At 41.3% G+C, this 14,686-nt stretch overlaps 1 protein-coding gene across 2 annotated transcripts; it reads right to left on the bottom strand.

Moving 5' to 3' along the window:
- Window positions 1-3,921: 3,921 nt before the first annotated feature.
- LOC135195558 (fibroin heavy chain-like) lies at window positions 3,922-12,212 on the bottom strand. 2 transcript variants are annotated; one of them, XM_064221836.1, is made up of 4 exons: window positions 12,117-12,212; window positions 9,183-9,403; window positions 7,591-9,026; window positions 3,922-7,530 (listed from the first exon to the last, which is right to left on the bottom strand). In XM_064221836.1, exons 1-4 carry the CDS (start codon window positions 12,126-12,128, stop codon window positions 4,166-4,168), a joined length of 5,034 nt encoding a protein of 1,677 aa, XP_064077906.1. In that variant the 5' UTR covers window positions 12,129-12,212; the 3' UTR covers window positions 3,922-4,165. The 2 variants fall into 2 exon arrangements, with proteins under 2 accessions (XP_064077906.1, XP_064077905.1); XM_064221835.1 differs by having other exon boundaries at window positions 3,922-9,026.
- Between the last annotated feature and the right edge of the window lie 2,474 nt (window positions 12,213-14,686).

Below are 14,686 nucleotides of genomic sequence, written 5' to 3'. Positions count from 1 at the left end.
AAAATGTAATTCAGTGTTTCAGTCTTGCCACTAACATCAGCTTGTTTGACATACCAAAAAATGCAGAAGTTCTGGTAGCTACTGTACCTTGGAATTTTTGAAGGTGGGTCGGTGGCATTAATGAAAAGGACGTAGAAATTTGTTACTGAGTATTGTTGCTATTGAAAGCTGTTCTAAAACTTGGTTTGTGCCCACTTGAATCAAAGGTTTTGATCATAGATAGGTGAAACTGGAACAAGACGAGTTAGAGAAATGCACCATCAATACGAGAGGAAATGGAAAGGAACCCATCTTCATGTCATGGGGGGGAAGGAGGTATGGTTCTTATACTATTATTGTTTATTGTGCATTGCAGGCAGTAACTTGAGGGGTTTTGTCGAGGAAGAATGGTATCACAATCTATGTAAAACTGTATACATACTACTTGTGGAGCGCCAGACTGGTTTGGTTGGATTGGCCTTTGCTTGTCACCTCTGGCAGCGAGTTCGATTCTCGGGCATTCCATTGAGGTGTGAAATATATGTGTATTTCTGGTGATAGAAGTTCACTTTCGACGTGGTTTGGAAGTCACGTAAGGCCCTTGGTTCCGTTGCTGAATAACCATAGGTTCCTTGCAACGTAAAAGACAATACAAACAAACAATACCTAATGAGTTCATTATCCAACCAACACAATGCTAAGATTGTTAAGCCAGATAGCATGGAGTGATTGTAAGAGAAAATACTCCATCTTTTCTATTGTGGGTAACATCATGAGAGTAAATGAGTGAGCTTCTTAAAGCTGGTCCCCTACTTACTAGCTCTATTGATATAAAAATAAAATTAGCTCAAGGTAACGTTGGTCGTCTATTAGAATATGCGGTTTCTACAATACTCTGCAAAAAATGCACTTGTTCCAAAGAACTCTCTTAACAAGACGACCCTTTATAAATATATTAAAAGTAATTGCGCATAATGACTGGTGTGCTGATAGAACCTCTGATAAAAGTATATAAGGCTATTTGCCTAAGTAAAGTTGATTATGCATGTCAAGTATATGGTAGTGCTTCTAAACCCTAACTAACAAAAAAAAAAAAAAACTGGATGTCATACATAACATGGGTATTAGACTATGCACTGGAGCCTACAGAACTTCCCCCGTGGAAAGTCTATGTAGAAGCAGGAATAGATCCCCTGAAAGTACGAAGAGAAGATAGATGGGATTAAAATATATAGCTAAAATAAATAACCTTAATGATAATCCAAACACACAACCAAATATATGAAGAACATAAAAAATAATTGACATAAACCAAGAGCCTCTAACACCATTGGAGAATAGATTAAAACCTGATATAGAACATCTAAAATTAGGAACAAGTAGCATATAAAAAAATAACCACTCCTAAAATACCTCCGTGGAGACATGTTAAAATAGAAATCTGTGAAAAATTATTTAATAAGGTAACAGATGCACAATTAAGGAGTGAATTTCTGTCACACCAGGAAAAACATAAACGGGACATTAGTATTTTATACAGATGGTTCCAAGTCGAGGGAGGGTGTAGGCTATGCTGTAGTAACAAAAAATATAAGAATAAAGGAAAAACAAAGCCAAAATATGCTCGATAGTTCACTGCAGAGATAAATGTTATATTAGAGGGTATAAAACATACCTTATGGTGGGAAAGGCAAACGATACCTTTGTAATATGCACTGATTCCTACAGCGCTTTAGAAGCGCTAAGACAATACACAGTTCCTCATCCCGTAATTGAAGAAATAAGGGAGTGGATAGATATAATAGTAAAACGGAAATCGATAAATATAAAACTCTGTTGGTCCCTTCCCATGTGGGCATAAAGGGTAATGAAGAGGTGGATAAAGAAGCCAAAAAGGCAGTAAAAAAAAAAAGGAGTTTTTTTTTTTATTTACAAAAATACAAATAACCTTGCAATGACATTAAACAACAATAAATGAATACTGTCAATCAAAATGGGAAAAAGAATGGTAGAATTGAATCATTAAATTAAATTAAACACATTAAATCATCTGTAAAACCTTGGAATAGACAACATTGTCAAAGAAGGGAAGATGTCATATTAAACAAGATTAAGAATAGGACATACATACTTGACACACAAATACTTGATGTTGCAAGGCGAGGAAAGACAGGTCCCTTACTGTGACCATTGTCGTACTCTGGTCACAGTCCGTCATCTGCTAACTGAATGCAATAAATTCGAAAGAAAACGAAGATCCAACAACGTATATATCCCACTTGAAGACTATTGGGAGAAAATGCCCCACTTCAAAATATAGTAACTTACTCTCAAAGAAATAAACCTGCTTTATATGATATAACAACGTCTTATAATTTCATAGTTATACAGTAAGCGCTGAATGGCCTTTGTTTGTGCCAGTGCTTGGTGTTACACCTAACTTTATAAAACCAACCAACCAACCCTTTATAAAGAATGTATACAGTTTAATCTCATATCACAAGCAGGGGTCATAATGAAATTCCCACTGGGTTGACCCAATAACATGACATTGATTTAGTTGGCGCTGGCGTTCGTTTTGAAGTACTAAACACTCTGGGGAACAATACAGCATAGAAGTTGCCCTGCTTTCATTGTTCCAGTAAAATATAAATATATAAGTTAATAAAATTAACCCGAATTCCCTATTTAGAACAATTAAAAGCAATTAGAGTCATGTTAATAATTTTATAATTAAATTTTCTCGTGCACTGCAACGCAAGTTTCGAATTTCACGAATTATCATTAATCTTTGGAAGAAGAAGAATTCCGTTACCGTATTTACCATAATTACCGTCCGTCAACGTCAAGTGTCAAGGAAGGTGACTACTGACGAGTCATTGATTACTCCTAGGCATAGTGCTTTGTTCTCCGCTTTTATATAGTTATTATCATAATCGCCTTGCTTTATTATCGGTTACCGTGTCCAAATAGCCAAACAGCGACCGTGAGGTTTGGAGTAAATGAATTAATTAGCCAAGGGAGTATTGAGAGAGCGGAATTCAAAGGTAAGGTACTGTTGTCTTTGGTTGTGGCATCCTGCTGTTTGGGGAAACAAACATGGTGGTGGGGGTTGGGGCGTTGGCTGGGGAAAGAAGACAATCTTTCATGGAAATTAAAGTATTAAAAGGCAGACGTCTCAAACTGTCGGAAAAGGAGGCTATAAAGTAAAAAGAGGCAATAACTCGGTCAAGATTTAGCTAATTATACCTACCTATGTTTTGGAAGGCTCGAACCACCACCTCTCGCAATTTATATTCTTCTTGGATAAAACACTTTTGAAAAATGCCACCTTAATACATTACCTACAGTCTTAATGAATGGAAAAATTTATCAAATTACTACTTATAGGGCAAGACAATGCCGATCGCCTGCTTCCCTCCGTAGTAGCTACCTGATAGGGTGAAATTGAAACCAGTCGACACCCTTACCTAGGTTACGCTAGGTTGGTATTTTTAGGTTCTTTAATGCTCTATTTCCTAGGCATTTTTTGCAAGAAAAACTCAAAGGTTAGGCTTTACCACTCATTCTCATTGGTTTTTGCATGCATTTTCTGTTAATGTGGTATATGAAGTACACCTCAAACTGGCTTGTTTGAAATGAGTTTTTTTTTGGCATAATAGTTATTTATGATTCAGGCAGCACATTAAAATCGTTGTGTGTTTTCTTTACAGGTTTTTATTTTGATTATTTTGTAAACGAAGATCACTATATTGCATTGGTTATTCATGTTCATAGACTTTCAAGTGTGGATAACTTGGTACTACTGGGAGATGTTCCCAGACTTTCTTGCAAGGATTGGATAGTGGAGGCAGTTCAGACAGATAATTTGAGGTTTGATTTTGGCAGTTTCTCACTGGGAATTTACTAACCGATTCACACTGGTGAAATAAAAAGAAGGGAACGATTTTGACTTTTATTTACATAAACAACTGCGCAAAAACTTAAAAAAAAAAGAAATTCAATAATTCACTAACATCTATTGCATTAGTTAGTATACATATAACAATGAACCTAGGAACATATAAGATACACATTTCTCCTCTAGAGAGTACATCAGCACTTTGTACTTGTCTATCTTGGAATACTGCTTTTTACACTCATACTAAATCAGCACATCTTGATGCTTTTTATTGCAATCATATGTTTATAGTTGGCCAGGTTTGGCAAGAAGAACGGCAACACTTTGGACATCTGGAATATTACCACGATTGTTACCTCTTGATGTAAGCCTTGAACCTGACACTGTTGCGCCAGATGGTCGTCCTGTGCCAGTGGATCCCGATGTGAATGTTGCTCCAGAGGATGCTCTGTTTGCTGCACCACCAGTGCGGATGCCTGAGCTACCTCTTGATATGGTTGATGTAGATGAGAATCTTGAGCTTGAAGATCCTGATGAACTGCTGGAACGATTTGCCCCAGAAGTCAGTTGGGAACTGCTTAGGCTTCCAGATGATCCAGTTCCCACACCAGCGGAACCTCTGATGCCAGATACACCAGATCCAATGCTTCCTGATGTGCCACTTCCAGTGCGTATTTCTGTGGCCTTCAAGGAAGTTTGACCTCTGTTAGATCCACTGGATGCACTTTGTCCTGCAAGGATCACAGCAACTCCTTCACCAGGTTGTCCAGAAGAAGAGCTTGTGCTTGTGAATCGAGATGATTCAATCGTGTTGCCTTGTGAACTAGTGATGGGCCCTGAAGTTATTGTATTTCCCAAGAAACTTGAATCACCTCCGGCACCTCTGTTGAAGTCTGAATTAAATCCTGATCCAGTGGCGGAACTAGTAGTGAATTTTGTGCCTGAAGTAAATCCAGATGACAAACCACCGCTTGATGTTGAACCAGTGCCAGAAATGGAACCTGAGGTGATTCCAGCACTGGGAGTGCCAGAGGTGAATCCAGTTCCAGAAATTCCAGTACCAGTCAGGCGAGATGTACCAGAAGAGGAAAATGAACTAGTTGAGCTGGAGGAGGACCTTGAACCTCCAGCTTGGCCTGTAGAGCTTGTTCCTCTTACAGCAGCATTAGCGACTTGGAATGGAGCTTGGCCTCTTCTCACACCTGAGGGAACACCTTGTCCAGCTAAGATTACTGCTACACTTTCACCTGATTGACCTGTTGAACTAGAGCTTGATGAGACACTTGAAAATCTAGAGCCTGTGGTGCCAGATGATCCTGAAGATATACCAGAGGAGAATGTTGCACTACTTGGCCTTCCAGTTCCAACAGTGGTTACTGGTGCAGAACCTACATTGGAGGATACTGAAGTTTGTCTAGATCCAACTGTTCCCGTGGAAAATCCTGCATTGCTACCAGAAATTCTTGACCCTCCACTTGCCCCTGTGCTAGCTCTAATTCCAGAAGTTCCAGTGAATGCAGAACCAGAACTGGTACTGCTTCCAATTCCTGAAGAAACAGTTGAACCTTGACTTCCAGATCCTCCAGTGGTGCTTCCAGTTATTTGGAATGCGGCTTGACCACGAGTTACACCAGCTGGAATGCCTGTGTCTGCCAAAATTACAGCTACATTTTCCACATTATCACCCCTAGATCCTGTTGAAAGAGAAGAGCCTCCAGCAGAGACGCCTGTACTGATTGGTCTTGCACCACCAGAAGAAAATCCAGTGCCTGAGCTTACTGAAGATGATACAATAGTTTGTCTTGACCCAACGTTTCCTGAGGATCCTCTTGTGTTAGAATCAAATGTTGCTGTTCCTAACTGTGCTCCAGTAGTTGTCCCTGCACCAGCACTGAATCCTGTGGTAGACCCTGAGCCACTAACAGAACCAGAAGAAATTCTAGACCCTTGTATACCAGTGCTGCTTGATGAACCAGTGCCTCTGATACTGGCACCTGTTAACTGGGCTTGACCTTGTGCCACACCTGAGGAAACACCTTGGCCACCTAATATTACAGCTACGCTTTCACCTTGTTGACCTGAAGAGCCAAAGTTTGATGTACTTGTTGAAAATCTTGAACCTGTGTTAGAATCAAAAGATCCAACTCCAGAAACTCCAGTTCCTGATGTACCTGTTCCAGCACCACCTCTAGTTCCAGTGGTAGAGAATGTAGCTCCACTGGTAGTACCAGTGCTGGTTCCAAAGCCAGAACTGACACCAGCTCCAGTTCCAGTGCTGGTTCCAAAGCCAGAACTGACACCAGCTCCAGTTCCAGTGCTGGTTCCAAAGCCAGAACTGATACCAGCTCCAGTTCCAGTGCTAGAGAGTGTAGCACCACTGGTTGTACCAGAACTGCTTCCAAAACCAGAAGAAATACCAGAACTGACTCCAGTTCCAGTGGTAGAGAATGTAGCTCCACTGGTAGTACCAGTGCTGCTTCCAAAACCAGAGGAAATGCCAGAACTGACACCAGCTCCAGTTCCAGTGGTAGAGAAAGCTCCACTGGTAGTACCAGTGCTGCTTCCAAAACCAGAGGAAATGCCAGATCCGGTTCCAGTGTTAGAGAGTGTAGCACCACTGGTTGTACCAGAACTGCTTCCAAAGCCGGAGGAAATGCCAGAAATACCAGCAGTACCTGAAGAACCAGTTCCTCTGATAGAAGTAGTTACCTGGAATGGAGCTTGACCACGTGTGACACCAGCTGGAATGCCTTGTCCAGCTAAAAGCACAGCTACGCTTTCTCCTTGCTGACCAGTTGAACTAGAGCCTGATGAACTTACTGAGAATCTTGAACCTGTTGAACTGGAAATTCCTGATGATGTTCCAGAGGAAATTCCAGAAGTAATAGGTCTCGTAGTTCCAGTAGAAAAGCCAGATCCAGATCCTGTTGAAGAAATTCCAGAAATTCCAGCTCCTGTAGCTGCTCCAGCACCAGAACCTCCTGTGAATCCAGTTCCAGAACCAGAGCTGATTCCTGAACTAAAAGTAGATGTTCCTGACGTGAAAGTAGAGCTTTGAGTACCTGTATTTGAAATTCCTGATGCTCCACTGGTAGCACCAACATTACTTCCAAAGCCAGAAGAAATTCCAGAACTGACTCCAGCTCCAGTTCCAACATTAGAGAGAGTAGCTCCACTGGAAGTACCAAAACCAGAGGAAATGCCAGAAATACCAGCAGTACCTGAAGAACCAGTTCCTCTGATGTTAGAAGTAGTTACCTGGAATGGGGCTTGGCCTCGTGTGACACCAGCTGGAATGCCCTGTCCAGCTAAAATCACAGCTACGCTTTCTCCTTGCTGACCAGTTGAACTAGAGCCTGATGAACTTACTGAGAATCTTGAACCTGTTGAACTGGAAATTCCTGATGATGTTCCAGAGGAGATTCCAGAAGTAATAGGTCTTGTAGTTCCAGTAGAAAAGCTAGATCCAGGTCTTGTTGATGAGATTGTTGTTTGTGTTGTTCCAACAGAGCCTCTTGAACCAGAAATTCCAGCTCCTACAATTGTTCCAGTACCAGAACCTGCTGTAAATCCAGTTCCAGCTCCAGAACCTGCTGCAAATCCAGTTCCAGCTCCAGAACCTGCTGCAAATCCAGTTCCAGCTCCAGAACCTGCTGCAAATCCAGTTCCAGCTCCAGAACCTGCTGCAAATCCAGTTCCAGCTCCAGAACCAGAGCTGGTTCCAGAACTAAATGTAGATGTTCCTGATGTGAAAGTAGAGCTTTGAGTACCTGCTGTATTTGAGAGTCCAGCAGCCCCTCTATTGGCACTAGTTGTTTGGAATTGAGCTTGCCCACTTGTCAGTCCAGTAGAACCACTTTGACCAGCCAGAATTACAGCAACACCCTCTCCTTGTTGAGCAGATCCACTTGATGATCCAGTGCTTGTTCCAAATACTGTAGAACTTGAAACAGGCCTTGGCCCTGTTGAACTTCCAGTCTGACTTGTGAATTGAGAGCTAGAAACTGCTCCAGTGCCAGAAATGCTGCTAGTTGCTCCTGTTGAAGGGCGGGATGATCCTGTGAAAGTTGACCCTGATGATGATGGTGTTCCTTGTCCTACAGAAATTACTGCAACAGTATCTCCAGAAATTCCTTGTGAACCTTGACCAGAACTGGTGCCTAGATTAGATGATACAGAACCAGAATTGAATGACTGAGTTGAGTCAAATGAACCAAAGGATGAGGTGGAACCTTGTGCATTTGAAGTAAATCCAGTGGAAGCTCCTGAGGCACCAGTTCCTGTTATTCCTGCAGCAATTTGGAAAGGTGCTTGGCCTTTTGTTACACCATCTGGAATGTTATTTCCTGCCAAGATTACAGCTACACTTTCCCCAGATCCTCCTTGAGCTCCTAGTCTTGATCCTGATCCTGAGCTGATACTGGAACCAGTAGAACTGATTCTTGATGACTGGGATACACCACTTGAGACAAATGATGCTCCCTGGGTGCCTTGACTTACAGATGAACTAGGAGGGGAAAGACCTGATACTGATCCAGATGAGAAGCTTGGTGAGCCTGGTGCTGGTGCAGGGGGCACATAGCCATAGGACTGACCTTGTGATGTAGTTCCAGTTATTAAGTTGGAGGAGAATTCATTTGAACCGCTTGTAATAGCAGGACCTCCTAGTGTACTTGATGAAACATCAAATTGTCCCTTGGAAGCCTGAGAGGAAAATGATGATGATCCAGACCCAGAACCAGAAATAGTGTTAGATGAGAATGATGGTGAGATAGTGTTTGATCCAGTTCCAGCTGAAAATGATGATCCAGAATTAGAATTTCCACTTGATGAGATTGAGAAAGAAGCTCCTGATCCAGGGCGGGCACCAGTATTGATCGCTGCTGATCCACGGTTTCCTCCTGCGGATGACGTCAAGCTTGAAGAGCCACTTCCAGTTCCACGAGAGGCAGAAAAGCTTGATGATCCGCTGCCACTAGAGCCACTTCCGGTTCCACGAGAGGCAGAAAAGCTTGATGATCCGCTGCCACTAGACCCACTGGTAAAACTGGAAGATGAGAATTCTCCACGTCGAATCACTGGTCTGAATCCTCTCTCGTCCGCAACGTAGTCAACGGTGAACGTCTGGCCATTTGGTGCAGTCCATCTGCAAGAAGAAAAAAAATGCCAGGTTTTTATATTGTTCCTAATCACATCATCACAGCAACTACATTTTCTCATTGACATTGACACAAATCCATACTTAGGGAAGTAAGTATATCATTATGGAAACCAGGCAAATGGATTTGGAATGACCACTTACGAGTATGATCCAGTTACTGCCGCTTCGTTGTTAAGGTTTCCCGCGTTGAATTCGGAGTGGCGGAAGTCGTCGACTTGCACGTTGATCCTCTGGTTGGAGGCGCCGCCGTCGGCATGGTGGGCATCGTCGTGGTGGTGGTGGTGATGGTGCTGCCCATCCAGGTGCTGGAGGCCATCGAGCTTGGCACCTACGGTCAGGCCCAGAAGGGCGACAAACACAACCTGGAAGGAGGAGAGTTGGGCCCGTTATTTTGGTGGTGTGTGGAGTGACGAGGAGAGGTTTGGGTGACGTCATACAAAGCAGGTGGATGGAAGTTGTTTTCAGAAGAGTGAATGCAAGAAATGAGGCGAGACCTTGTTAGAAGAAAAGTGAATATATATTTAAAAAATACTTTTACAAAGTTAAAGTACAAAAATATTTTCAAGGGTAAAGGACAAGAAAAAAGTTAAGGGTTGTTTTCAGAAAAAGAAAAGTATAAAATGAAATGTACTAAATATGATATATATATATATATATATATATATATATATATATATATATATATATTAAATGTATAAATAAGTATATATGTATATATACGTATATGTATGTATATATATATATATATATATATATATATATATATATATATAATGTGTGTGTGTGTGTGTGTGTGTGTGTATGTGTGTGTGTGTGTGTGTGTGTGAGTGCGTGCTCGTGTGATTGACTATTTCATGTGATTCATCTATAACAGTCCCTATCACAGAAAACGGAAATAGAAGCTATCCTAAGATGAAGTTCGCGTTTTCTTAGACTCGGAGCTCCACTGAATTCAGGACAAACTGCCATGTTTTGTTTGCTGAAGGCGACGTTGTAATATTACGTTAAATGACCGTTGCAAAAAGTGATTGCGTTTACAGATCGTCGGATTTACATGCACAAAGTAGCTACAACACACGATAATTGTGGTCTTCCTGATCCTTACTCATAACCACGTTTATACAAGTACAGTCATAACATTAGATACACGAACGATTAACATATTTTGACTCGTCCCCCTACAAATTGATTTAAGTAAATTGCATTTTTTTAAATAAAGGTAAGGCAGTGGCGTTTTAAATTTTGCTGTTTTTTTTCATACAGAGTATGCGTCTATCACGAGTGGTGTACGTTTGATATACGTTCATCGGAGGAAATTCAGTCATTCTCTCTCTCTCTCTCTCTCTCTCTCTCTCTCTCTCTCTCTCTCTCTCTCTCTCAGGAGGAAGGGGACAGACTACAAGGAGAATGTATCTTCTTGTTGACTTCTGCCTACTTGTTTATTAAGTAACTATCGACGAGTATAGTTGCATTGTAAATGACTTTTAGAAGTTGACATTGAAGTGACAAGAGATGTCACATATATAAAGATGAATAAGGGTGGAATAATTAGTTTATTTTTAGGAAGTTTATAGTATCCCAGTTTGGCTCTTTGCCCAAAGAAATTTGTTTGAGGTCCCACAAGAATTTCTTTCTAGCTTTTGATTTAAAAGAAGAGAATTTATATACTTTTCATTGGGGGAGGGGTTGGTTAGTGCCGTATGTGCACCTCATGCGGTGCACTGTAGGCTTTACTTAAGGTTTTCTGAAGCGTCCCTTCTGCTGTAGCTGCAACCCATGTCATTCCTTTTACTGTACCTCTGTTCTTATTCTCTTTCTTCGAGTTGAATTTCCCCCTCCCTTCTAACCATTTTTTTTTTTTATGTGGCTAGAAGCGCCTCAGTAGCGTGATCGATATGGTCTTGGCCTGCCACCTTGGTGGCCGCGAGTTCGATTCTCGGGCATTCCACTGAGGGGTAAGAGATGTATATTTCTGGTGACAGAAGAAGTTCACTCTCAACGTTTTTCAGAAGTCACGTAAAGCCGTTGGTCCCGTTGCTGAATAACTATACTGGTTCCATGCAACGTCAAAACACCATACAAACAAACAATCATGTGGCTACTGTGAGGTTTTTTCCTCCTGTTACACCTTTCAAATCTCATATTCTCAATTCCCCTTTAAGCGCTTATTGACGTAATAGGTCCTATAATAGTCTCTCTGGCCTAAATTCTATCTTCCATCCCATAAACTTACTAATAAGTATTGGAGTTATTTATCTAAGTAGCCATCATGTTTGATAAACAACCTTTAGTCTTTTGAAATTTCAAATTTATGTTGTTCTACAGAAACAGACATTGCCAATGTTCACTGTGCAAAAAGTAAAATAAGTATTTGAATGCTACAACTGCCGAGTATGCGGTACGTTTGTTGAAATATATCTCGCTTTCATAAGATCTCCATTGAAATTTTGAACTTTAGAAAAAGAATTAACGAATATACGTGTTTTTTTTTTTTTAAGTTTTGTCAAGTTGGAATTTTTAACAAGACTTCAAACAAACCATTTTTTCTGAAGTTCTGTAAAGGTGGAATTTTTAACAAGAGTTCAAAAACAATTTTTTTGGAAGTTCTGTCTAGGTGGAATTCTTAACAAAACTTCAAAAAACATTTTTTTTGGAAGTTCTGTCAAGGTGGAATTTTTAACAAAACTTCAAAAAACATTTTTTTTGTAAAGTAATTTTGTCAAGGTGGAATTTTTAACATGACTTCATTGTTTTTTTTTTTTCTTTCGTGTATTAAAACTGATAAAAACGACCTGATCACACTTTCGCAAATCGAAACTTTTCAGATTATAAATTTGTAAGAAAAAAAATAAAATAAAAAGATATCCGTATTATGCAAATAAGCAACAAATTGAAAATGAGATTAGACAGACTATACACTAATCACTCGTATAATCTTTTCGTATTGTTGAATCACTATATTTTTTATATATATATTTTCTACCACTTATAGTCGTCTTCACTGGACACATATACCTAAAGTAATGAATAAAAGAAAAATATATATAATAAGAATAAGCCACAGAGAACACTTACGGCTGTCTTCATCGTGGGCGCACTGGCTGGTTGTTCCCACCAGTGTGAGGTGATCAGCTACCTGCCCGAGTTTATATATACCCAAATCGGGCATCAGGATACCCATCCCCAATCCCCACCCCACCCCGAACCATCGTCTAAGCCTTCCCATGCCCACTTTTTGGGGTTGGGGTAGGGGTTGTGTGGAGGAGATGCTTTCTTTATTACATACCCTTCCTGCCCTTGCGAGCTACACCCAGGAACCGGCTTCCTCTCTTCCACGAAGATGAAATTTGGTCTCTCTCTCTCTCTCTCTCTCTCTCTCTCTCTCTCTCTCTCTCTCTCTCTCTGGAGAAGAGAAGCGTGTGTAGGTCCTTCAGTTTTCCCTTTTTCGTTTGTGTCTGTGTGTATATATATAATCTTATATATATTATATTAGTTATATATGTACAGTTTCCGTGACTGTCTGCGGCTTCTTCAGGACTAAATCATAAATTGACAGAAATTTTTTTTTATTGTTTTTGTCAGTTTGTAATTTAGTGGTGAAGAAGTCGCCGACGGACGAGGGAATGATGTATAATATACTTATATGATAAGCAGAAAGTCAGTGCCAAGCGCTTTCGCCTTTATTCAGGCACTGTCGTGCCTTGACAATGCCTGAGTGAAGGCGAAAGCGCTTGGTACCGACTTTCCTCTTATCATTTTCCTGTGGTATTTGCCTATATAATGAAGTTACATGCATCTACTGCCTTCGTCTAACCCGTGGTTTTCAAATCTTCCACCTTAAGTTTGGTTTGGTAAGGCATTCATGCCAAGCACTGGGGCGATTAAGGTCATTCAGCACTTTAAATCTACCATTAATTTGGCTAAAGTTCCTCAAAACTATAAATTAAGATAGAAAATGTGATAAGATATATAGGAAAGGGGACTCTGCATCTAACTAAAGAGAAGATTGAGACAGAAATGAGTGAATGATGATGACACTTTCAGATTAAGTGCCTCAGTTGCGTGGTTGGTATGGTGTTGGCGTCCCACCTCGGTGGTCGTGGGTTCGATTCTCGGCCATTCCATTGAGGAGTGAGAGATGTGTATTTCTGGTGATAGAAGTTCACTCTCAACGTGGTTCGGAAGTCACGTAAAGCCGTTGGTCCTGTTGCTGAATAACCACTGGTTCCATGCAACGTAAAAACACCATACAAACAAAACAAAACAAAAAACATTTTCAGATTAATCAGTAGAAAAAGTGACAAAGTTTAGGAAACATTTGTATGGGAAAATGAGGGATAATGACCAAAGAGAAGTCCATATGAAAAGCAATGGACCTTTCTAAAACTGTTGAGGTGTAGCTGGCCATTGTGGTCGGATGTGATGCCCCCAAGTCAGCCAAGATGGATGCTTTGGCCAGGTGGTGTGGAAGTCTCATCTTTGCTGCATTGCTTTCAGTTCGCCGGTTGCTGATCCATCAGCTGTGGTTGGTTGCTGCAGTTAGGACGTGGTGCTGGTTCACTGGTGGGTTGTGATTGGGGGTGGCATAGTGGAGAGATGCCCAAAAGTTATGAAAATGTTTAGGTATAGCTGGCCTTGTGGGAGTTAAGATGTGATGGCCCTGAGGTGAGCACCGTGGCAGTCTCATCATGTTTGCAATGTTGCTTGTAGTTGACTGCCTACTGGTCCCTCAGCTGTGTGAGGGTGCTGGTATCTTATGGGGTCAGGACTTGGTAGGTGGGGCATGGCTTCATGCCCTTTGTCCTGGCCCTGGGGGATTCTGGTATTCTGGTGCTGGTTCACAGCTGGGTGGTAAGTGGGGAAGACATGGTGTGGGAGCTGAGCCACTCGTTGAAATGCCTGCTTTGGCTGGCTTGGTGATTTCTGCCTCCGTTATCCTGAGATGGCTGGCTGTGCTTCTTCATGATGGGCAGTAGGGTTGCCATGTCCGTGCCCCTATGATGGGAGATTGCTCCTTGTAAGGTATAAAGTAGTTAAAATGACTGGGTCTGTAGAGGGAAGAATCTCTGCTTCCTCCAGTATGCTGTATTCCTCAACAAGAGGAGGGTAAAACTGGGGGATGCTGTATGAGGGATGAGAGAGCGCCTCAGTGGCGTGATCAGTATGGTCTTGCCCTGCCACCTCGGTGCCCGCGAGTTCGATTCTTGGGCATTCCACTGAGGGGTTAGAGATGTGTATTTCTGGTGATAGAAGTTCACTCTCGATGTGGTTTGGAAGTCACGTAAAGCTGTTGGTCCCGTTGCTGAATAACCACTGGATCCATGCAATGTAAAAATACCATACAAACAAGCAAATAAACATAAGGAATGAGAGTAAACTAAAGAAGGCATGAGATGCTCAGAAGCAGGCTGAAAATGATAAAGATCTCGAAATCCCCCGTAATGAAAATAACCCAGGCTTGAAGAAAAATCTGTGTAATAAAATGAGGTGAAAATAACCCTTGATAAGAGAAGAGAATAGTGAACCATTTGAAGCGAGATCTCTTGTCATGTTGACAAATGCTCCCAGTTTGCTATCTGGAGCTCCCACAGCTGTAGGTGGGTGTAGGTATCTGCTGGAGCCAGGCTGTGGGGTTCATGATGGTG

The sequence above is a fragment of the Macrobrachium nipponense genome, chromosome 16 (assembly GCF_015104395.2).
Source record: "Macrobrachium nipponense isolate FS-2020 chromosome 16, ASM1510439v2, whole genome shotgun sequence".
Classification (NCBI taxonomy): domain Eukaryota; kingdom Metazoa; phylum Arthropoda; class Malacostraca; order Decapoda; family Palaemonidae; genus Macrobrachium; species Macrobrachium nipponense.
This window is presented reverse-complemented; position numbering and strand designations above follow the sequence as displayed.